Here is a 25,015-nt window from a genome sequence, read left to right as displayed (position 1 = left end):
CCTTGACATAGCCAGCTAGTCTTCATACATATCACCTGGGTGTTCTATTGGAGTGCAGGCACACACATACAAAGGAGGTTACTTGTGTACTGGCACTAGGTCCCTCACAAGCTTAGCCGTTACTTTAACTGCAACAGATTCAGCTATCAGCAGCTGTTGCCCCTGCCATTTCTGTCACATCCACTCAACCATCATGCAGCTGATGAGGATATGCCTGGTACTGTGTATGACAGGTTTGGGATATGTATTTCTGACACAAGTCAGTCTGTGTTAGTCTAACCTGACAATCACCAGCATGTGTGTATGCTATCTCATATGCATGTCTAGCCTCTTGTGCTGGTAGTGCACACAGAGTCATAGTCCTGTACATGGGGCAGCTGATGAAGGGCTGGGCACAGCCACTACCTGCACAGTCTTATGAATGATAGTGCTAGATACATAACACAGATAGCACAGCGGTACTGTAGTGTGGCAGTGGGTAACAATTGCAGGGGCTGTTAGGATTACCAGTGGTGGGTTCAGAGACACTTAACATGTTAGAGCAATCTGACACACACACACACACAGGACATGCACACCGCTGCATGAGGACATGTATTGAGATGCACATGGAGGTGGCACTTATCAGAGTAGATGACCTACCCATCTATTAATGCACAATACAAAGTGATACGACCATTGCATCACTGTGGCTTGGTGTTAGAAACTGTGTAACTGTGCTTGTACAGTGGATGACATCTGTATGGGCTGACACTAGGTTGGTGATGGAGGAGTTCACAGGGTGGAAGAGGCACACAAAATGGTATAGCCATCACATACACACACTGAAGACAGCCACAGGGGCTGTGCATACAGAAACACATACACAGTTGCCAATAGACATATTAGTAACTCTACATATCCACTTGTATGTACTATAGTGCTGCTTACACATGACATGCTCCACATAGATTATATACCTGAGACATACACAACCTTTTACAACAGGTGATCTTGTGAATGCCTTCATAGATGGTGGGATAACCCACCAGACATAGTTATTGGTCTCATCTACTGCTCCTACAAACCTGCACAAGTGATAGAGTAACAGAGTTTGTATCAGCATGATGTGTCAGTCAGGTACGATGTCTGATACTGGCATGTGTGTCAGTATGGTAACTGTGACATATGTGGCAATGATATCACAGGAATGCTCATTGTCAGGGGACACAGACCACATATAGGTTGCAAACATGTGGATATCCTATGTACATCTGGACAAATGACTGGTATGGGCTGTATAGTGTTACATGGTGCATGTGAGGCAGATGCCATTAATAGGGTCTTTAAAGTAATGTCATGGGTAGGGATTCAAAAGGCCTTAAATTGGTATATCCTACACACAACAGCAACAGGGAATATGCTTCACACCCACTACTATAGTTGTCAGTATTGAGATTAGAGCCCCTACCTTTCTAAGGTATATCCACTATAGTATTACTCAGTTATTGCATATGCCACAGAGCTTAGAGGGCTGACAGGTGTATACAGGTACATCTAAGATGAGTGACATCAGCAGGTCTTGTAAAGTAGGGCAATGGGACATGTACTGGGAGGTACACGTCTCAAAATGGTATAACCCCCCCAGAGTATATGATTCTCACCCAAACACACACACAGGGATGATGTGAGTCTCACACACACACACACACACACACACACACACACACACACACACACACACACACACACACACACACACACACACACACACACACACACACACACGCACACAGAGCTTACAGAGCTGACAAGTGCACAAAGGTACTTCTAAGGTGAATGACATCAGCAGGACTGTGAAAGTTGGCCACTGGGATGTGTACTCGATGAGAAAGTCATCAAAATACTTCAGCCTACAAACACTTGTACATACACTTATACAAACAGACACACACATTTGCCAGACCTGAGAATAGAACCCCTATCTATCTAGTTGTTTGTACTATAGTGTTAAGCAGTTATCGCTTGTGCTACAGAGCTTACAGGGCTGACAAGTGCACAAAGGTACTTCTAAGGTGAATGACAGCAGGACTGCTAAAGTTGTGCAGTGGGATGTGGACTGGATGGGAAAGTCCTCAAAATACTTCACCCTACAAACATACATACTTACAAACTCTTGTACATACACTTACACACACACACACAGACACACACACACACACACACACACACACACACACACACACACACACACACACACACAACACACATTTGCCACAACTGGGAATAGAACTCCTACCTATCTAATTATTTGTACTATACTGTTACATAGTTACTGCACATGCCACGGAGCTCATAGGGCTGGGGTTGTGCAAATGTATTTCTAAGGGGAATGACATCAGCAAAACTGCTAAAGTAGGGCACTGGGAAGTGTACTGGGTGGGAAAGTCCTCAAAATATGTCATCTTATAAAAGTACACACTTACACACACACACACACTCACACACACACACACACACACACACACACACACACACACACACACACACACACACACACGCACACACACACACACACACACTTGCCAGAACTGGGAATGGAACCCTTGCCTATTTAGTTATTTGTATTATACTTTTACATAGTTATTGCACGCGCCATGGAGCTTATAAGGCTGGGGCTGTGCAAAGGTACTTTTTAAGGGGAATGACATCAGCAGGACTGCTACAGTGGTGCTCTGGAAGTGTACGGTGTGGGAATGGCCTAAAACTGTTTCACCTATAAACAAACACACACATACTTACATTTGCCAGGACTGAGATTAGAACCCCTACCTATCTAGTTATTTGTACTATAGTGTTACACAGTTATTGCATGCGTTATAGAGCTTGTAGGGTGCCAGGTGTACAATGGTACTTCTAATGTGAATGACAGCATCAGATGTTTTGAAGTGGGCAATGGGAAGTGTACTGAGTGGGAACAGCCTCCTAATACTTAGACCTACAGGCACACACACACACACACACACACACACACACACACACACACACACACACACACACACACACACACACACACACACACACACAGGCAGGTGATGTGGTATTATAACTCCCACCTCAGTACTATTACACAGTGGAGCTTGCCTTTATGCTGGCACTTGCAACTGGTTACAACCGGTATGCCACTGTCTGCAGCAGGACATCACTCTATGCCATTCAGGGTATCCGCGTGTGACTCACTCTGTGTGTGTCCCCCTGTGTCTCTCTCTCTCTCTATCTCTCTCTTCCCCACAACTATGTGTGTGTATGCTTGACATATTATCTTTTGCCCATATATATGTCTGTGTATCACATGTAACAGATGCAGATATATCCCATATGGGCCACCTACAGCTAGCTGAGGATAATCCTGTCTGATGGGTGTGTGTAGTGATAGTTAAGGTGTACATAGCTGTCTGCATGCAAAGATATATATGCACAATACAGTTATATAGTCTTTCTGACTTTTTAATTTCTTCAAGTCCTTTGGGTTTCTAATACCATAATGGGAATGGACCCCAATCCTAAGTCAAAATACGATTAAAGTTCATGAAATTAGTATTGTTTCACCCTTTGATGTTAGCCAAAAGTGCTCTTCCCAGCACCCACAATGTGTGCAGGAATGACTCCTTCTGCAATTCGTACGGTGTTACATGAATTGGTAACATATCTAAATACGATTGTAGATTCTTTTTTATAAGACCAGTTGCTCCTACTACTATTGGAACTGTTTGGGTATCTTTCTTCCACATGGCCCTCATTTCTGCCTGCAGATTAAGGTATTTTATGACTTTGTGTCTCTCTGTATGCAAGACACTGTAGTCACTAGTTGTTGTGATTTCAATTATCAATGCTACTTTTTTCTTCTTTTCTTGGACCACTATATCTGGTTTTCTAGCATCTATCTTTTGAACTGTTGGCACTGGGTGATCCCATGTGATATAAACTTCAACATTTTCTATGATTCTTTGTGGCTCATGTTTCCAGTGTTTTTCAGCCACTTCGATTCCATAATGTTTGCACAGTCTCCAGTGTAACAGTCTCGCCACATTATTATACCTTTCAGTATACAGTCCTTCAGCCATTAGTGCGTCGCAACCAGCAAGGTGTGTGACTGTTTCCAATTGGGTTTTACAAAACCTACATATGTCTGTTTCTCCCACATGTTCAATGGACTTTGTAAACCAGTGTGTACATAGCCCACTATCTTGGGCTACCAATATTAACCTTTCATTTCTTGATGTGAATTCACCTCTCCTTAACCATTCCTGCATTTGTTCTTGATTAACATGAGGCTCTTCCAGAAGTTTTCTATACTTGCAATTATATTAATATGTTTTCCACATTTTTTGCCTTCTCATCTGGTCCTTCATCTTATATTCTTTCTTTTGTTTTTTAGCACATTCAGTTACTGCCTGGTTTTTATCTACTTATGGTTTAATTTCCATTCCTGCTTGACGTCGATATGCTTCTGCTAAATTAAGCAGAGATGTCATCTTAGATGTATTCTCCTCATGTTTCAAAACTTTCACTACATTTGGATTCTGTGAGGTCAGCAGATATATGTGGAGTCCCACGATTGCAGATCTATACATGCAATCAATTTCAAGGAGGCCCATCCCTCCTTCGGAACGGGGAATATATAATCTTGGTATGCACTGATTTTTATAAATCATTTGGTGAGCATGAAGCATCCTTCTTGTTTTAATATCCAGTCTATCCAACACTTTTTGGGGCCAGTCAATTACTCCAAAACCATAAGTTAGGACAGGAAGAGCAAACTGATTAATGGTTTGGATCTTGTTCCTAGATGTCAGTGCTGTTTTCAGGATTAATTTAAATCTTCTAAAGTACTCCTTACTGAGCTTTATTCGCATTTGCTCATTTTTTATTGCTGATCCTTCATCAATTCCCAAGTATTTATACACTCCCTCTTGCTCAAGTTCTTTTATATCACATGCTTGTCCCAAACTGATGTTTTCCTGGTGCTGCAGTTTTCCTTTTTTAAAGGTTGCTTTTGCACATTTATCAAGACCAAATGACATTCCAATATCATCTGAAAAAGTTTTGACAACCTGCAGCTGTGCTTTCAGTTCCTCATCTGATGAGCTATACAGTTTTAAATCATCAACAAAGAGAAGATGAGAAGTCATTAGACTTTGTTGTTTTCTAGAAGCCACATTGTAGCCACGGCCTAAGCTGTTAAGTAAACAGCTTAATGGATTAATGGCAAGGCAGAATAGCAACGGTGACAAAGAGTCACCCTGGAATATCCCCCTTTAGATGTTTATCCCTGGGATAATAATCTGTCTTTTATCATGGCTTAATTGCAAAGTGGTCTGCCACTGTTTCAAGGTTACTGTAATGTAGTCAGTCAGTGTAGGGTGTATCCTATGCATTTTAAGCACTCTTTTATCCATGAATGTGGGATACTATCAAATGCTTTTTTGTAGTCAATCCATGCCATACTTAGGTTCTTCCCCTTCTTACAGTTCTTCACTGTAACTTTGTTTAACAACAAATGATCCTTTGTTCCATATGACTTTCTTTTATTACCCTTTTGTTCTACTGCCATAATTGAGTTTTCTTCTAAATGACTATAAACTCTGTTGGCATCAATTCCCATTTATAGTTTATACGTAGCTGGAAGACAAGTTATTGGTCTATAATTTTTAGTGTAGCTTGCAGGTTCACTCTTAAGTAAGAGCATTGTTTTTCCTGTTGTTAACCAGTGCGGTGTATTTTCGGGGTGTGCATATAAATAGTTCTTACTCATGGCTAAATCCTCATGCAAGGAAGCGAATACTTTAAGCCAAAAGTTAGGTACTGCATCTGGGCCTGGGGTTTTCCAGTTAGAGGCTTTTCTCAACTTTGTTTCAACCTCTCTGGCTGTTATTTCATCCCATTTCATATCCTGTACCTTTAAACTTCTTATTCTTTCTTTTACTTCTTCGATCCATTTAGCTTCTTTGTTATGTTCCACAGGATCTTCATAGATACTTCTCTAGAATGTATCTAGTTCCTCTTTTTTTGGTGGTCTTTCAGTTCCTTTTACCTTATTTCCCAATTCTCTATAAAACTTTTTTGGCTCATCAATAAATTGCTTATTTTGTGCTTTTCCCTTATCTTTATCTTTGCATCTTCTAAGTCTTTCTGTGTGTTTTGAAATTTTTAGTTTATCTCCAATAGTGCATAATAGATCCTGGTCTGTTCTAATACTGCGCATCGCTTTTATCACATCTATCTTTCTTAGTATTTTTGTTGATCTATTCCGTCTTCTGTAATCTTCTAACAATGACACTTCTTGTCTTAGCTGCTTTACAGTTTTCTCTATTCGATATTTCCATGATGGTATTCGCTTTCGCCCCCTCTTTTCCCTTGCTACCCTGTATTCCTGTGGTAGATCTTTATCAGTTATTAATTTAGCAGCACAGTAATATTTTCTGTTTACTTCTGTTATATTGCATGGGTCTCTATGGACAGTCCTAATTACTGTGTTCATTTGTTTTATCAAGCTTCTGACTTTTGGGGTTTTATTAACCTTCTGCAGTCTATTTCTCTCATTGATCTTGATATATCTGTCTTTGTCTATTAAATCAAGCAACTCTTCTCTTAACTCATTCTTCCATAGTGAGGGGCACATCCCCTGTTTTCCGTTTCCTGCGGGCATTTTATAGAAAGTTCTATAGCATCTTCCTGTGGCACATTCTTTTCAATTTCATCCTGTGTCATCTGTTGTTCTGTCATATGAGAACTCACTGGCCTGTCACTCCTCAACATTGACTGCATCAGAGTTTCCACAGTGTCCTGTTCCTTCCCTTGCTGTCTAGCTTCAAATGAATGTTTATACTGGTTTCCTGTGGAAGGTTCCAAAATATCTTGATATGGCACCTGACCAGTTGCTTTTTATTCCTCTTTTTTTCCCTTAATTTGGATATCCATTGCTCTATCCTGTTGTGGTGCTTTCTGTATTTGATTTACTACACTGAATCCTTCTCTTTGCAGCTGTTCCATGACCTCAATTTCTATTTCTTTGACTATATTCCAGTGTGGGTTCCAAAATGGCCTGTGATTCTCAAAGTGTAGGAGCATGCCCAGTGTGACCTTCTATGGTGAGTGTGGGAATCCATTCCAGAGATATGTGTACTCTGGTCCGGGGTTTTGTGTGCTACAGCCATACCTCTCAAAAGTAAATAGGACTTTCCTAGAGGTACTGGGTTTGTTTTAGCAGACATTTTTTGACATATCTGAAGTCTGACACTGCAATGTATTGTGTCATTACCTAGTGACAGACATCCTCAGATCATCACAGTGCTTTACCAGAGAGATACAAGATGTATGATGCAAGACCAATATTATGAGCCTGACTATATACATTCCTGCCCAAAAAGGCCAGTTGAGAGGTGTGGCTACAGACGGCTGACTGATGAAGCTGTGTAAACAGTCCAGCACCTTGATGATATATTGGCTGGGGATTTCCTGCTTGTGTGGTATTCTTCTTACCTGAGAAGTTATATCCTGGTGTGGGCCCATACCTCTCAACTGTACATGTTTTGGCAGAATGTCCAGGTGTTTGTCTAGAAGTTTCATCCAGTCTACATAAACTTGTGTTTTTATGAGAAGTTAGTTGCATATAATTGAAGACTGACATTACAAAATAATGACAGACATCAGTGTTTCAGACTTCATAACCTTCAGACAATTCCTGCTAAAACAAAACCCCTTAACCTGCCAACTTTCTCAGTTTGTAAGGGCAATATTTACAACACGTGCCTATCATTGTGGTTCTGTCCCACTTTTATTTATGACCTTGTCCAGATGTCTTGCTGTCAGAGGTTGAGAGGTATGGGTGTGGGTACAGAGTGCATTCTACTGTGCAGAAATGTCCATTATATGTGTAGTATATTCCACATAGCACTATGACTTCCAGGTATGTCCATGGCAGAGCAGTGTAGAGTAATGTGGTGAACCGCTGACAGACAGTTGTGTATAGGTTGATAGGTTGCTATGACATTAGTAGGGTATTGGCCCTGAAGCCCTTATAACCCAAGCAGATGAGAGTGTAGCCCATGTTACATCATGTCAGCACACAGAGCCCCTGTCCAGCAGGGACATAGGTGGGATCACAGGACTGTATTTTGTGTTTTCCATGCAGTTTTACAGGGAGCACATCACTAGGGGTATTGAAGAACTTGGTTTGCTGTTGACAGGGAGTGTATTCCACAAATGGGGTAGTGTGTGGTACACGTATCTGTCACACCAACAAGCTGTACTGATATCACAGCTCAGGTTGATGCTGCGGCTACAAGTTGATGGAGTGGGCCTTGAGTTCCAGATGTGCAATAGTCCCATCAACGCAGGGTCTGGATTGCTTTGTATGCCAGATAGGGGTCACCTCAGCAGAGTCTGTATGGAACGGGGTAGAGGGACAGTGCTTTTAGTCTATCTGTGTAGGGTACGTGTTTGGGGTTTGGGGGTAAGGCCTTAGTGTTTGCAAGACCCTGGTGTGTGGAGTCTACATGGTCTGTGGTGTGTAGGTTTGTGGAATGAATTCTCATGTGATTTTGCCTCTGAGGTGTCCTTTGTTCGGGTTTTGTTTTACTGCAGACCTCCACTTACATGGGTGTGTGTTGTGTATTCACAGGTGATGTTTACTGACTCCATACACTGCATGTCACCTATGTTACCACACAATCTGTTCTGGGGTGCACATTGTCCATTTGTCTGGCCAGTGGTTCCCCTTCCCCTTATGTTTGTCTCTATGTCCTTCTGTAGTCCAGTCACAGGCTTTGGCCACAGTGGCTGCTGTTATGTATTTGTAATTCTGATGTAGGCGGGGTACATGCCGTTACATCGCACACAGGGTTGTAAACTTCACACCTCTGAGTGTACCTATTTAGCAGGTTGTCCATCATTGCACCACTCCATTTGCTGTGGTCCTTAGACAGTTTGTGTTGCTATATGTTGTTATGAGGCTACATGTAGGCCTAGCTGTCATACCATCACAGACTGACACCTGCAAAGGCCCAAATATGACAGTCAGACAAAGGTCCACACATGGGGACAGGGTGTTAATACTGTTCTGCCAAACACAGACCCAACTAACTAACTCCATCACCAGACCCAACAAAACAAACCCCCCCCGGCACCACTCTAGGCTGGATCCTAGTATCCCACCCTAATAAAGTCATAAACTCTGGCATTATTCCTGACTCTATAGGAGACCACTTGCCATCTTTCATTCACAGAGCTACCCACTCCTCTCGCCACCTACACCAATACACCCACACTCGTAACCTCACAAACTTTAAACCCACAACATTCTCTGACGCCCTAAAACAAACAAACTGGAACCCCCTAAAAACTCTACCACTTTTCAATGCCGTAGAACTCTTCAACTCAACCTTCTTAAGCATCCTCAACTCCCTAGCTCCACCAAGAACAAGAAGGGTAAAAACCAAGACCACTCCCTTGCTAACCAAAGACACCAAAAAACTCATGCTACAAAGAGATAAATCCTGGAAAACATACCACCAAAATAAGCAACCAGAAAATCTTATTATATATAAACAACTTCGCAACCTCGTTAAAAAACAAATCATCAGAGATAAAAAGTCCTACTATATTATACTCCAATCTAACCAATCAAATAACCCCAAACATTCCTGGAATGCCATTAATTCTCTTCTCAAACCAGGCACCAAAAATAACCCCTGCCCTGACACCGGCAAATCTAATTCTGAAATAGCCTCCCTATTCAACTCCTTTACCAGCTCCATAGCAGAGCTAACCAAGACCTTCCCTAACAACAACCCATCACCTCAACCTATCCAATCTTCCTCATCCCCTACACCACCCTCTGCCCCCAATCCACCTCCAATATTTTAACTCAAACCCATCTCTACCTCCCACATAAAAAGATTACTCTCTAAATTAAAACCATGCTCCAATGCCCCTGTCAATATCCCATCTTCCTTCCTAAAATTAGCCGCAGATGGTATTGCTCTCCCCATCAGCATCTTGATCAATAGATCCATGCAGAAATCTTATGTGCCCAAATTATGGCGTGCTGCCTTTATCCTATCTCTCCATAAAGGAGGCAAAAACAATATATCTATAACTTCTGCCCCATAGCTATCCTCGCCCCAGTCTCAAAGCTCCGAGAAAAATGCATCCACCTACAGCTTATGTAATTCCTAGCCAGTCACCAACTAATTACTCCAACCCAACACGGTTTCCGACCTGGCCATAGTACTATCAGTGCCCTTCTCTCTTTCTTAGACACAGTAAATCTTGCTTGTAACTCTGGTAAAATTGTTTCTACAGTTCTACTCGATCTGTCCAAAGCATTCAATACTATCTCCCACACCCACCTCTTAAACCACCTTTCTAACCTCCCTCTCTCCCAGAATTCTGTATCCTGGTTCTCAAGCTACCTCTCTGACAGGTCTCAAGCCATGAAATGGGGGAAAGACACCTCAACCTTCCTTCCAACCCCCACTGAGGTACCTCAGGGATCCATACTTGGTCCTATGTTGTTCAATATCTTTATTAATGACTTCCACAAAGCCATACCCAATACCAAAATTATACAATATGCAGACGATTCAACTTTAGTCTGCTGTGCCTCCAACCTCTCTGAGCTACAATCAGTGACCCAAACTGCTTTCTCCTTTACCAAAAAATAGATGCTCCTAAACCACCTCTCCCTAAATGCCAACAAATCCAAAATACTGTTATTTTTTCCTTCAAAAGCCTCCCCTCTAGATAAAAATTAATTAAAAATTAATAGCCAAAACAACACTGCCATAGAGGTTGCCCCTTTCGCTAAACTACTTGGGGTAACTATTGATGAACACCTAAAATTCGACACTCACATCCAGCAAAATATTAAGAAAACTCATGCAAAACTTGGCATGCTATACAGAAACATCCACTTTCTTTCCCCTCCCACCAGGCAAACTCTTACCACTACCTATTTACTCCCCTCACTCTTGTATGGTGCTCTTCTTCCAACTAACTTATCTGCCTCTCTCTCCTCTAAACTGGAAGTCTGTTATAATAAGATTTCTAAATTTGTCACCAAAGCCAAATTCTCCTCCCATCATTGTACTGCCCTCCATTTGTTAAATTGGCTTGAACTCCCCCACCATCTAGACTATCTCCAAATTACTACAGTCCACAGACTACATTTTCAGCCTACTAAGTGCCCAGCTCTAACCAATATCCTCCAATCTTACACCCCTCTGAGAACTCTGAGATCAACCCATGAAAACCTAATCACTGTCCGCAAACCCAATCGTCCTGCTGGTCAGCTTCTTCTATCCTTTTCATTAGCTACAAAATGGAATTCTCTGCCATCCTCTCTAAGGACTTGTGAAAGCTTTGAAACCTTTTAAAACTCAGCTACACTCCTACCTTTCATCTAACAGGAAATGCAACTGTTCTCTCCCCACATAGCATAATACTCTTTCCTCCCCTTAAACTCTTCTCTAACTCTGAGCACAAACCTAACTTAACCTAAATGTAAATAATGTAAATATCACAACCATACAACCCACAAATAACCTCTACCACCTTATGCTCTATTTCTGTTCTTAATTTTTTCCCCCTTGCATCTCTGTTTCCTCTGCCATCCTAAATCTCAGACGCCTTATAATCAAGGAACTTATTCCTGTTCTTCAGCTTAACATAAAATTGTAACCATAATTTCCTTACTATGATTTATCTGTACCTACACTATATATTGCCATCTTAAATATTTTGATACTATGTAACCAAAGAATTTATTTTGTTCTATGCACAAAATGATATTTAATTGTGTTTCTTTAATATTATTGTAACTGCAAATACACTATGTAATGCAGAGTTTTTCTCCCCGGGCCTCCTCTGAAAACGGGCTCCCTGAGCCCAGTGGACCTCCCCGGTCATCAAACTGAAATAAGTAAATAAATAATAGACAGTTGGAAGGCCAGTTTTGTAATTGCTTGTTTGCTCTTGTGGGTTTGTCTGCTTCCCCACTGTCTGCCACTGCTGTTTTGACATGACCCTTTCTTGTTTTGCAAATAGTTGGCAGGCAAATGCAGTGTTAGGACAAGCAGAACAGATGTACAAGGCATACTTGTGCTCCTTCTGTGACAACCTGTGTCATTCCAGGGGTATGGCTGTTGGCTAGTGACATGTTGTCAGTGCTGACACAGAAAGGTGCAGCCTTTTATACATTGGCAGTACACTGCCTTTCAGGTACCTACTATCCTACTAGGAACCATACCTCCCAACTTCTGACAGCCAGACATCTGGACAAAGCTATAAGTGACTGGGGGACAGAGGCCTAAATATAGGGACAGTTTTATGTATTGGCTTTACAAACCTAGAAAGGTGATACAATAACAGGTTTTGCATTAGCATGCATGTTTCTATACGGTATGAAGTCTGACACTACAGTCTGTCATTATTTTCTGACCTTAGTCTTGCACGATTTGCCAAAAAATTGCCAGACAACCACTATTTCATGTTATACAGACCACAATTATGATGCAAACCTATGGACAGTCTGCAATAGGTCTATACAGTTGAGAGGTATTATAGGCACTGTGTAGGTTAATCCAAGCTGTGTACTGTCCATATGTTTGGCCCCCTGTCCATGACCTGTACAGCTTTCATGCATTAACAGATATTGACATCTGGACAGTGTATACAACTCTTAGCGTAGATGTAGCTGACATGCAGAATACTTGGCACTGTAGTTCTTGGAACATGGCCCTGTCAAAGACAGCACTGTACCTAGGCCACTACAACACAACATGGAGTAAATGCTGGCCACATCCTGACAGTATTAACCACACATATGCATAGCTCATTGACCCCTGCATATTGTGGACATGCAACAAGTTATCATGTTGACTGGGACAGCCCTGGCAATGTGTACTCTGCTGCTATTTCCCTGCAAACATGCATGTTACTGCATTTCTATGGGAACATGGGTGTGGGGTGGTGCACACCTGTCAACTGGTCACATTTGCACAGACTGTGCTGATATTTGCTTTACATTTTGGTTCCATTTAGCATAGTATTGTGCCCTGTCTTGGAGACTAGGGGCATATCACTAAAGACCACAGGTCAGATTGTAATGGCATACATTTGAGTTTCAGACTTCTTACCCTTCAGAGCCTTACTGCAACTGCAAGACCTGCTGTGCTACCACTGTGTAAGTCTGTAGGGGGTATTTTATCCTTGTCGCCATTTGTGGCCCTTTGCCAGACATTTCTTTATGGTTTTCTATGGATGACTTGCTGGGTGAGGCTGAGGGGTGAGTATGGGACCCCACACTGAAATCCATACACGTGACCTATGACCCCCAATTGGCCCCCACATATACTGCAGTGGGATTTGTCACTTTGGGTACTACTGCATAGTGTGGGCAGGCCAGTATTGGGCAAACATTTTCTTGGTGTCCCACATAGCTGTCAGTTGTCTGCTGCTATCCCAGTAGGCCACCACCCTTCCCTTGCATGCATGCAGCAATACTATAGATATGCTACCAGAAAATTCTAGTCCATTCATTTATTGTTAAGAAGACTGACTTACCTTATGCCTATGGCAATTGTGAGGATGGTGCTTTAGGGCTGCCTATGTCATATGCATGCAGTACACTGCCTATACATGGTAAAGTGCAGGTAGTGTGATGCGTGTGGCATCCATTTTACTGTGTATGCAAGTCGGAGAGAGGTGTCAGTCCCTGGGTCCCCTACAGTGTCAGTGTGTGTGCTATGTATTGCCTCTTTGCCAAGGCCAGGGCATACTGGGCACACCTCCGTCTCCATACAGGAGTTGGCTCAGGGGGTTCCTCCTTCAAGTCCCTCTGTACCTGTGGGGACCTTGGTAACAGTGGGGGGCTGTGTGGCCCTTCCCCATGCTGTTCCTGCTGCAGCTGTTTCCACAGGATCATATTATGTAGCATGGCACATACTATGAACATGTGTGCACATGTGGCTGGAGAATACTGCAGGGCTCCACCAGATATGTCAAGGCAGCAGAACCGTGACTTGAGCATCCCAAACACATGCTCTATAATGATCCTGGTTTGTGTGTGTGCCTCATTATGGCATTCTTGAGTGGGTGTGTGTGCATTTCTGATGAGAGTCATCATCCACGGCTCCAGTGCATAGCCAGCATCCCCCACCAGATGGCCATATGGGATGTCCCCCCTGGCAAATCCCTGGTATAGCTGTGAGGAATGCCAGATGTGGGAGTCGTGATAGCTTCCAGGACTGCCAGCACACACATTAATGATAATGTCCTGAGCATTGCACATGACCTGGCAGTTAATGGAGTGAAAGCCCTTGTGGTTTAAGTAGACCCTACCCTGTTCACTGGGTGGTGCTTTGATGTGGATGTAAATGCAGTCTATGGCACCCAGTACCTCTGGGTAGTCTGCTACATGGTGGAAGAGGTGCATATTGCTGGTCCTCTCCTCCGAGTTCTGGGGAATTAAATGTGCTCACTGGCATGTGGTAGCATGGCATCCAGGAACTGGTGGAGTACCCCGGATGCAGATGCCTGTGAGACCCCCATGATGTCCCCAGTAGGTCTTAGGAAAGTACCTGTAGCTAGTATTCTTAAGACTACACATACCTTGGTATCCACTGGGATTGGATCCCCTTTGTTGGCTCTGGGTCTGAGGTTAGGCCGGCACAGCTTGATGATTTGCTGAAGTATGTCCCTGTCCACCCTGTAGTGCTCTACTATCTCCAGATCATTTAGCCCCTGGTAGGTTACCCTGGGTCTGAACTCTCTTCTCCTCCTCCTCAGTCTAGGGCAGTTGTCAGCATTATCCTCCTCACCACCCTCAGCCTCTAGCACATACTGATGTATCAAAGCAACAGCAGCCACTAACATTTTGTCGGCTAAAATTCCCCCAAGTGTGTGCACCAATGTTGCAGAGTTTGTGGGAAAAAAACAGACTGAAAGGTGTTTGCACAGTTTATAATGTTGTGCTGCAGATGCTGCCTGTATGATTGGCTGACTATGATACATTCCACCTGCCTGCTATATTATTTGTACTTGATTGCTTTTATTCTGCTATTTCCCTTTTTTTTCCCTTCCCATTTTTGCCCCTTTTAAGCCCCGAGGTGCGCCGCTCAAATCTGGTGCTCAAATGTAAACAGTTCTGCTATTTCCGGGTGTTTTTTTTATTTGTTTGTTTTAGACCAGGTACATACCATGCAAACCCATTTAGCTAAACACTTTAAAGCAGAAGTGGCCTTCCCTGGATGTGAACACACTCTTCATTTCATGGAATAAGTCAATATAGCCTCAGACACACACACCCTTGTTTAGCTCTGCTTAGCTAAGCTTAAATGGGAGCCGTGGAGCTTCAATGTGCTTACACCAAGCATGATGCACCCCCTTTTCATGTCAGCTGCTTCTCCTGCTTACATCACTGCCTTATACCTCCTACACAGTTAGGTGCAGCCAGAAAATGGTCTCCCATTTAGTGATTCAGTAAAATTTGCTCATTTGCATAACCCACTGCCTTAGTCCCTTGTTACACCACTACACCAGAGCCTTCCTCCTTAGCAACCAGTGTTACATGTTATTGTTTTGATTCTGCATGCCATGCACTATAATGGCAAAATGCAGATTTCACTTAAAATAGTCTTTTCACATTTTTTTTATTTTTGGCACAATCCCATTTGTGCACCACTGCACTATGATTAAACTGCCAAAATCGGCCCCAAAAAAAAAAACTTTTATTTTCATATTTTTGTAACACTTTTCCATGCCAATGGCCATATTTTTGGCCATTGGCATACCTAATGGTTAAAATACATGCTTTACTTTGAGCTGTCATGCCTCCATTTTGATTTTTGTAGAAATGTACTCGGTTAGTAACCGAATACATTTCTGCACCTCACACTGTCCTGGCACGGATGCCTGTCTGTTTACTGAATCACTAATTCACCTCATTTGCATGGTTTTCACCAGCAAATGAGGCAATTAGCATTATTCAGTGGTGTCCATGCCAGAATAGTGCTGGCAGGCTCATGCACACCCCCATCCTTGTTTACTAGATTGCTCAGCGGCCATATTTCATGCAGGATCTGCTGCACTATTCCTGTACGGGTAAAAACGCTTATTGAATCCCGGGGATTGTCTATTGAATCATATAGCTTAAGTTTCAACAAAAAATCTCTAGTGTTCATTATAACACTACCAGCATAGCTTAATAATTATTTTAATTTTCTTCCAAACTATTAATCTAGGTTCTGTCAAGTGACCATGACCTAGAATTACAGAATGTTGATGGGTTGTTCATGTCTTTATTAATATTTGGTAGACCATATATAATAAGAACCACAGCATAATTGACAGCAAAATCAAAATTTCCAGTATTAAAATGCAGATCATACTGTCTTAACCCTGGAAATCATACTCTGTTATCAACTTATAAGTACTTAGTTCTTGCAATAAACTGTACATGAACTGATGATAACTGATGATATTTGTCATGATGTAACACAACTATATCCCAAGCCTTGTCTGCAGGTCTAAAGACAACTTAAAATTAATTTCTTCACCTCCACAGATTCCACCTTTGTAATATGAAATTGAGACTTTTCAGAATATTGCTTGTCAGACTAATCATAAAATTCCGTCTCACATATGTGAAAAGTGACTATCAAGGGGTAGCTTATTTGTTGTAAAGGTAGTGGCTTTTTCAATTTGTTAACCTACTGTTAAGATTACTATCTCCAAAAATCATTTTCAAGTTCATATTGTACAGGCGCATTTTGAATGAGAAAGCCTTAATGTTTGCTTATTGAACTAACATAGGGTGGTAACATAAGAGAAAGGAACACTAGATCTTAAAGTAGTATTTGGAGATAGAATGGTCTTCCAGGGAGACATGCATATGCCGTGCTCCACATACAAGATAAAACAAACCACTTTCCTTTCTAATAGTAGGAACTTCATCAGCTCTAAAAAAAAGTATAATTTAAATAATTTAAATACTTGCCTTATTAAGTGTAAAGTACTGAAACTTAAAGCCTACTTGAAGGAGTCTTTGAATTAACATGCATTGCCAGTGAGAATCTACAGAAGACATTACCCAACTTTCGAGCCTGTATAAATGTAACAATATGAAACTGGTCTTTCTTTGATAGATAACATTCTGTAACTGAAATCCACAATTGCATCTTTTTATATCTTTATGACTCAACAATTTACAGAAATAACTCTTCAGCGGTGTGGAGGGATAAAGCCCTGACTGTGGCCCAGCCAAACTGGGTTTGATTAGTTGCTTAGGTGATTGTTGGAATAGCAGGAAAGGGATGGGTGTGCCTATCCATGGTGGGAGGGTGCTCGTTTATACTCTCCCTAATTGGAGGTGTGGTCCAAAAAGGAGAGGTGCTCTCAGACATAATCAATGAGCACAGGGGGTGGGGAAAGAGAGTGACTAGGTCATGGATGAAAAAAAAAAAATCCCCCCGGATGGAAGCATAGATGAATCAAGCCCCAGGACTCCCACTGAATCCATGACTGGCCCCAGCAAAAATGGAGTAAGTCCAGGGGGATTGGAAAATAGCTGGCAGACCCAGTGTGGGCATTGAATACTGGGCTGGACCGGTAAAGATAAGGTCTGAATGGACAAAAAAGAATTTACAGAAGTAAAGGCTATCAGTACTAATAACTACGCTTAAATTACATCACTGAAAAGTGGATAACAAACTCCAACATGCACACTGAGTTTTTACCAAAACAAAATACAGAACTTGTGCCTCAGCTGATTAATCTTTGTTTATTTGATTTAATATAAAAAGATGAGGAATCTGACGTATTATGTTTTCTTCTACAGTGGCTGATGTGACTACTGGGTCATCCTGAATTTATGAATGATGTGACCAAATTGGGAGTACCATGTTCTGTCCCAGAGAATCAACATAAGGATCAGATAACCTAGAGCAGTGAAGGAGGCAGAAGTGAATTTCCACACTTTAATATACAAAGATTAAACGCTGTCATCCATGTACATTGGACTTCATCAGATTCTTTCTATGGAATTATTATAAGTATAGGCTATAATGACAAACAGGATAATGTGGATGGTGCAGGATAGATAGAACAGAGTGAAGTCCAATTGAGGGAAGTGGGTACTGTGATAGTGGGGAACTGATGATAGTTGGATGGACAGACATTATAGAGGAGGTTACAGTACGGAGAAAAGATAACCACAGAGGTTAAATTAGCCTGGATGTTTTAGTGTTAAGAGATGAATGCAGAGAAAAAGGACAGAGTGAGAACAGTGGAGTTAATTAATGCCTTATGGAGAAAATCATTTACAAGCAGCTCTTGTGTGCACAGATTTCTTGAGCAAATGTCTTAATCTGTGGAAGGAGGGGTGATGTCTCTTAAGTTTGTAGGGAGTGATTCTTCTGTCTTGAGGTAGCATTATGGAAAAGCTGTGGTCAGTGGAGTGGAGTTTTGTAAATGGTGTGGAGTAGGAGAACAAGACTGTAGTATGTTGTTCTTTGAGGGATGTGGCTGGAGAACAAAGTCAAGGAATCTTGGTGTAAGAGTTTGTGGATTAGTCCGGCTAGGGGGAATGTGCATCTTTCACTAACAAGAAGACATTTTGCTTTAATTAGGAATGAGCACTAGTATTCTGTTTTGGGGGGTTTCTAAAGCAGAGTGTTTTTCTTTGAGGCTTTAGCATTAATGAGGAGGTCTGGTTGTAACAGAAGAAGTTCCTTTCCAAATGTACATCTACCTTCTGGTGATAGGAACTGTGATATTTTTGATCCAATAAAGTACAGTATTTAATTAAAAATTAATATTGGTGATATAAAATCAAAAGTTTAGGGACGGGTCCAGTCAGATGCTAAGGTATTTGAAGCGTGGTGTGGTTTCTAAGTGATTTTGAAAGTTATGCTGTATTCTGTTTTATGGGACTGTGTAGACTTTTTGTCTTAAACTGATTATCACACGTTTAGTTTTTTAGACGTTTATAGTGAGATTATTGTGGGAGAGCCATCATAATAGTGCATTTAGGTCTTTTTCAAGTTATTTTTTGAGTGGGAGAGGTGGGATCTATCAAATATAGAAATGAACTTTGAGGTGGCTGGGGAAATGGGGGATGGGAAGGCAGTCTGAGCATTCTCAGAACAAAAAGAGACAAGCACCATTGTAAGAAGCAGGTAAGAAGAGTACGTGTGTGTGTGTGTGTGTGTGTGTGTGTGTGTGTGTGTGTGTGTGTGTGTGTGTGTGTGTGTGTGTGTGTGTAAATAATATTCTATTACATATATACAGCTACAGTGCTAGCTGCGATGGTTGTAATGCTTTGATATACTGTAGGAAAACTGTGGACTTAACTGTTTGGCTTTTCAACTTTAAATTGTTTCTGTTACTGGTGACATGGGTTTATTTCCATTAACATGTTGGGTTGCTTTCTCAACTGCTTATCTTAATCCAAAACTGTTTAGAATGTTGGGGAGTCTATAGGTGCTACTGTAGATCAATTCGATGCAAGCTGGTGTAATGTTATAATGACTCACTGAGCAAATGTGCAGGTAAGTGATAAATGTGCAGTTGTGAGAGCATTTAAAATATTCTCACTTGAAAAGTCTTTTGGAAGAACAAAATATGCATTTATTATGAGTAACGCTCAAAGGTTTGAATCAAATCATTTTAATTGTTGTGGTATAAAATGTGCCAGACTGCTTTCTTGGTATCTTTGTAAAATAAATTAAATATAAACAAGAAACTGAAATCCTTTCTTGAAATGGTGAGGAAATGTTTTACATCAAATGATATAATAATTTATTTATTTAAATTTTTACCTGTTTTTGCAGATCTGATATTTCCTGATGATGCCAATGTATTTTACGCCATGAACACTTCTGTAAACTTTGACTTTGTTCTTCGAAGGAAGCAAAGAAGTCACTCTGTACCACCTGCAGTATAAGTTTCTAAACCACTTTTCAACCAGTGATGAAACTTGGATGTACTAAAATTTAATTCACAATGAGGTTCTTATCCTCCATCTAAACATTTTCCCATCATTGATACGTTTTTTTTTTCACAAGTTGTGTATTAATTTGCAAGCCCACTGCCATTTTTAATGTACCTGCTAGTCAATCACAAAACTCCATGTAAACATTAGTGAAGATGAAGCATCATGATAAAACAGTGCCTAGATATATCTGTGATAATCACCATCTAAGAAAAGAGAAACTAAAGAAACAGGAGTTCCTTTGATTTTAAAATGCAGATTGCTAATTCTCAAGCAATTGGTGTAAGAGAAGTGCACAAATATGTACAGATCACAAGGCTAGAAGCAGAAACATTTTGAATCCAGTTTAGAATTTAGATTACAACTGACTGATAAGAAATATGGGACATCAGGAGAAGACAATTCATCCATATAACTGCAGAGGTTGAATACACAGTTTACAATCATTGACCATCTGGGAACATTGGTATGGATTATAACAAATGTTCTTTAGATTGAGACCAGGAAATGATTCCCCAATTAACAGAAACTAAATTTGTAAAGGAAAAGGACTGCTTGGTTGATTCTCTCTCCTAAAAATATTCAGCCTTCTCTGCCTTTACCAGCTCAAAATAGTCATAAACAAATACATGATTAGGTATCTAACAGTATCCAAACCAGATGTACACTCTGTAAACACCTTATACCATTTATTGCCATTATTTCTAGTGGATACTTATCTCAGCCCTCCACAATTCTTTCCACAAAATGCCTTCTCATGAGCTTTCTAACATCCTTGTTACCCTCTTGGTCTTATAGCCACTGAACTTTAAGTCTTTAATTGGAAAACAACTCTCCATTCATGCTGCATGCATCTCATAGACTATAGGTATGTCTGTCATATCACAGCATGACACTTTCACAGTTCTACAATTCTACAAAGAACAAATTCCTTGCATGCAAGAATGTGTCTATTTATGTGTTCACTGTCTACTTAGTTTGCACACACATACACACTCAGACCTCATAAGCGCATATTCATGGCGATATTTCTTACTCTTTTTCTATGTACTACCTTCCTTTTGCATCTATCACATGCATGATTAAAACTCCACGGTGCTCTTAATGCTGTAACATTTGCTACTAATCTTCTTTGGGTGTGTATTACTGTTCCAATAATGCAGCAATTTCTGACATTTCTCATAAAACTTCCTCTCTGGACCTTCAAAATGCCAGGGGGATGTTTTTTTTCAGCTCCTGGTGATTGACATTTTTAACAAAAATCTGACCATAAAAATATCCCTCATTGCTGTGTCTATCATGCTCACTGAATTCCAAGGCAGCAACAAACAAAGGTGTCCATTCCTAGACCAGAATATAAAAGATTATGCAGCCACTAACTGCTTTATAACACCCACTTCCTTCCAAACAGATACTTGCTGGAAAGTATCACGTAACATTTCACTCTGCCTTGAACAGCATTAATACTGAGATATTTCAAGCTCTCAGTCCATCTTCCATGTTCTGTGTGTCACATCCCAAGCTGACTACATCAGAGTCACTGTCACATCTAGTAATTTACAAAAGCAGTGGGCACATCTGGCCTGATGTATTTATTTATTTATTTTTATTTTACATTTGTTGACCGGGCTAGTCTGGCTGGATACATGTCCATTTTCAGCAGAGGCCTGAGGAGAAAAGCTTCACTATATACTAGTAAATCATAAAAGAACATGAAAACAGCACAGTAAGATAACAAATTATAGGCATGTAAAGAACTATTAACATAGTAACAGAACAGAAGCAAATTCAACAAAATCTAAAATACAGTGAGGATTCCTAATCCCATATTCTTTACAAGGCAAGAATATTAAAGTTGAAGAGAGAGAGAGAATAGTGACTCGCCCAAGAGTCTATATAATGTGTACAGTATTAACAATAATGATAAACATTTAGTACCAGGGCACTAGTTATAAAGAAACAGCACTAGTGACTTGCCCAAGAGTCTGTATAATATGTACAGTATTAACAATAATGATAAACATTTAGTATCGGGGCACTAGTTATAAAGAAACAGTTAGCACATCAGGGAGCAGGATAAGGTTTAAATAAATGGAGAGATGACTGGTTGCAGTAATATATCAAGTAGAACGAAGAAAGGGATGTTGTAGGAAAGTAAAATGCAAGTGACATTCAAGGTGAGCTACAGAGGAGGGGTAGTACTAGTGATAGAGACAAGCAGAAGAGTAAAGGACAGAACTGTAAAGAGAGTTGGATGCTGAGGTCAGTCAGGATTAGAGCAAGGGCATAGCCAGTGAGATTTGAAATAGTTCTTTAGTTGTTTCTTGAAAAGTTGTGGAGAGACTAGAGTGGTCAGTTCTGTGGGAAGTTTATTCCAGTATGAGCCAACACTATTTGCAAACAGGGAGTCACCAGCTTTATTGTGTGATTTGAAAGTGGCAACTAGTAGTTTGTTAGCTGAGCGGAGGGAAGTAAGATTCCTGTAAGGGGCAATAAGGTTATTAAGTATGGGAGTATTAGTAGGGTAATGGAGAATTTTATAGGCAAAATGTAAGCACACTATACTGGATGCTTTGACTGTTAAAAGGAAAAGGCTCACATCTCTGCTGCACTCTCCCACCTTATATCTATCACTAGGTGCGGTGCTGCCCCCATGAATCAAATAGTGCTACAAACATTCCTTAACTACTCTGACGATAAATTCTGTTTCACACTAAAAAGCAGCTGACATGACTGGAAAAGGTAAAAAACTGCTAGATATTTCATTTCATAACGGCAAGCAAAGCACTTTAATATTCGGATTGTCACTGTCACATAATGATGTAAAAGCAAGCAAATAAGATATCATACCCATCAATTGGAAAATGGTGTTTTACCATTCATTGTTATATATAAGCAAAAAAATTATCTTTGATGGAGCTTCTTGCTGCTTCTATTTCTATTTCTGCAACAGTTGTTTTGACGCTAAAATGTCAGTGGTTCTTTGTTTATGAAAGCCTTGCTTTTATATATTACAGCATATCTATGCATAATGTGATACCAGGTAACCATGATTCTCTATGACATTTAAATACATTTTAAGGCAGAAATAAAAAGAGTAACTGAATCTGGCATCACCATTAATTCCAGCATTTTAACTCCATTTGACACTACATTTGTACTCTTGAGGATCTGTTGTACTGTAATAGGAGTTATAAGCCCAGTTCAAACAGAATACTAAAACTGACAAGTGCCATGATAACCATGGCAAAAGACTGGATTGTATTTCAGTGTGTACTCTAGTTAAACAGTACTGCGGTGGTGCTGCTGCGGTAGCGTTGTCACCTCACAGTAAGACATCGTGTTCGATTCTCAGCTAAAGCGTCTTCTGTGTGTAGACATGCGTGAATGGGCGTACCTTCATTGAAGGTTGTGCGTCAGAGCTGGCAACTCGGCATGTAAAAATCTACTGCCAATCATTAGCGGACCAGAGTTCCGCTGTGGCGATCCCTAACCGGGAAAAGCCAAAAGACACAACAACAACTCTAGTTAAACAGTATAATATCTAGGTTTAATATTTCACCCATTTATTACAGTCTTAGCCCAACAGTACTGTGTATCTTCTCCTACTGCATCTCAAAATAAAAAGTGTTGAAATGAGGTAGTTGTCTTATGATACATGCTGCATAAAAAGCAAGCACCATGTATCAGTTTAAATGCTTGTTGTTTTTTTTCTTACATTTTAAAAAAGTGCATTAGTCTATTTTTTATTTAAAAGAATGTCATTTCTATGATACCTGCATTTTATGAGTGCAGATATTAATCTTTTGTCTAGTATGCATATAAATTATGTCCTTGTTATCATTATGGACTCATTCTTTGGCTCAAAGACAGAGCTGTAGCAAGATCAGTTGTCATCCTGGTCAATGCCGCTGTCTGGCACGCCTCAGTTTGAAGTAGAGACATAAAAGACCCCTCTCAAAGTTGGAAGAAACATTATCTCAGAGGTGAGAAGAAGAGCCAAAAAGGTCTTCAGCATTCTTTGATACACTTCATTAAATATCATTTATGCTTAAAATAGGTCTTTTGGTTATCTGTTGCAAAATACAGTGGGTAAATGCCCAACAGATAATGGAAAAAGGCTGAGATAGGGACACATGAATGAGCCAGCACTAACACTAGTTTTGCTTAGCAAAAAATAAACTATTGATTCTTATATGGAAGAGCACATCTGAGCATAGAAATGAGGACTGGTCCATTTAGATGAGATGCCTGGAATTCAGATGTTTGAAGTTAACCATTAACCACCATATTTTCTTAAGGCCAGGATAGTCTAGTATGTCAGAAGTAATTTGAGAAAATCCAGAGGATTCTGGAATACTTTTGGTGAAAGGAGAGATGGACAGCAGCCTGAGCATATAGCTGGGAAATCCAGTCCAAGATCCAAAATTATCAGTGGAAGTCCTGATAGCAGAAATATGGAAGTTGCCTGACCAGTGAGATTCTGTTAAAGTATATAAAAAAATTAGGTAAAATACTTTATTTGCTTCACCAGTGAAAGCCCCATTGATAAAAAAAGTAAAGAAAAAAATGACTTGTAAAGACTTGTGTTACTCATGAACACCCTGTCGACTTTACGTTATTTGGCTTATGCCTCTGTAGTTGTCTGTCATTTGTGTTAATTTTAGTAACAAATTCTTTCCCTCTCCTCCTTCATTGCTGTTGTTAGTGACACACGAATATCAGTTATGTATGCTATTTAATTACTTTTACCCTCCCATTGTATTCCACACATCCAAAATAAGGAGTACCCACAAAGCCTGGTAATGTTGTTCTAGCACTGACTTCCCTTACTATTACTTGTCTTTGGAAACTCCTCCCAGTCTCATCTCATCTGCTTATACTGATGAACACTAGTAGATCAAACTGGGAGGTTCCTCCCCCTAGACTACTAAGCTCACGTTACCCTCCTGCTTATCTTTTCTGCCTGCTTAGTGCACAGTG

At 40.6% G+C, this 25,015-nt stretch overlaps 1 protein-coding gene across 1 annotated transcript in view; it reads left to right on the top strand.

Moving 5' to 3' along the window:
- The window catches only part of RGL3 (ral guanine nucleotide dissociation stimulator like 3), a 958,134-nt gene extending 935,771 nt beyond the window's left edge, over positions 1–22,363 (top strand). The window contains exon 18 of the mRNA XM_044084617.1: positions 19,872–22,363. Coding sequence (XP_043940552.1) covers positions 19,872–19,984 — 113 coding nt within the window. The 3' untranslated portion in view covers positions 19,985–22,363. The remainder of the gene's footprint in view (positions 1–19,871) is intronic.
- The last annotated feature ends 2,652 nt before the right edge of the window (positions 22,364–25,015 follow it).

The sequence above is a fragment of the Protopterus annectens genome, chromosome 9.part0 (assembly GCF_019279795.1).
Source record: "Protopterus annectens isolate FY-2018-M chromosome 9.part0, PAN1.0, whole genome shotgun sequence".
Lineage (NCBI taxonomy): Eukaryota > Metazoa > Chordata > Ceratodontiformes > Protopteridae > Protopterus > Protopterus annectens.
Note: the sequence above shows the minus strand (reverse complement) of the source record. Positions and strands in the feature narration are given on the sequence as shown.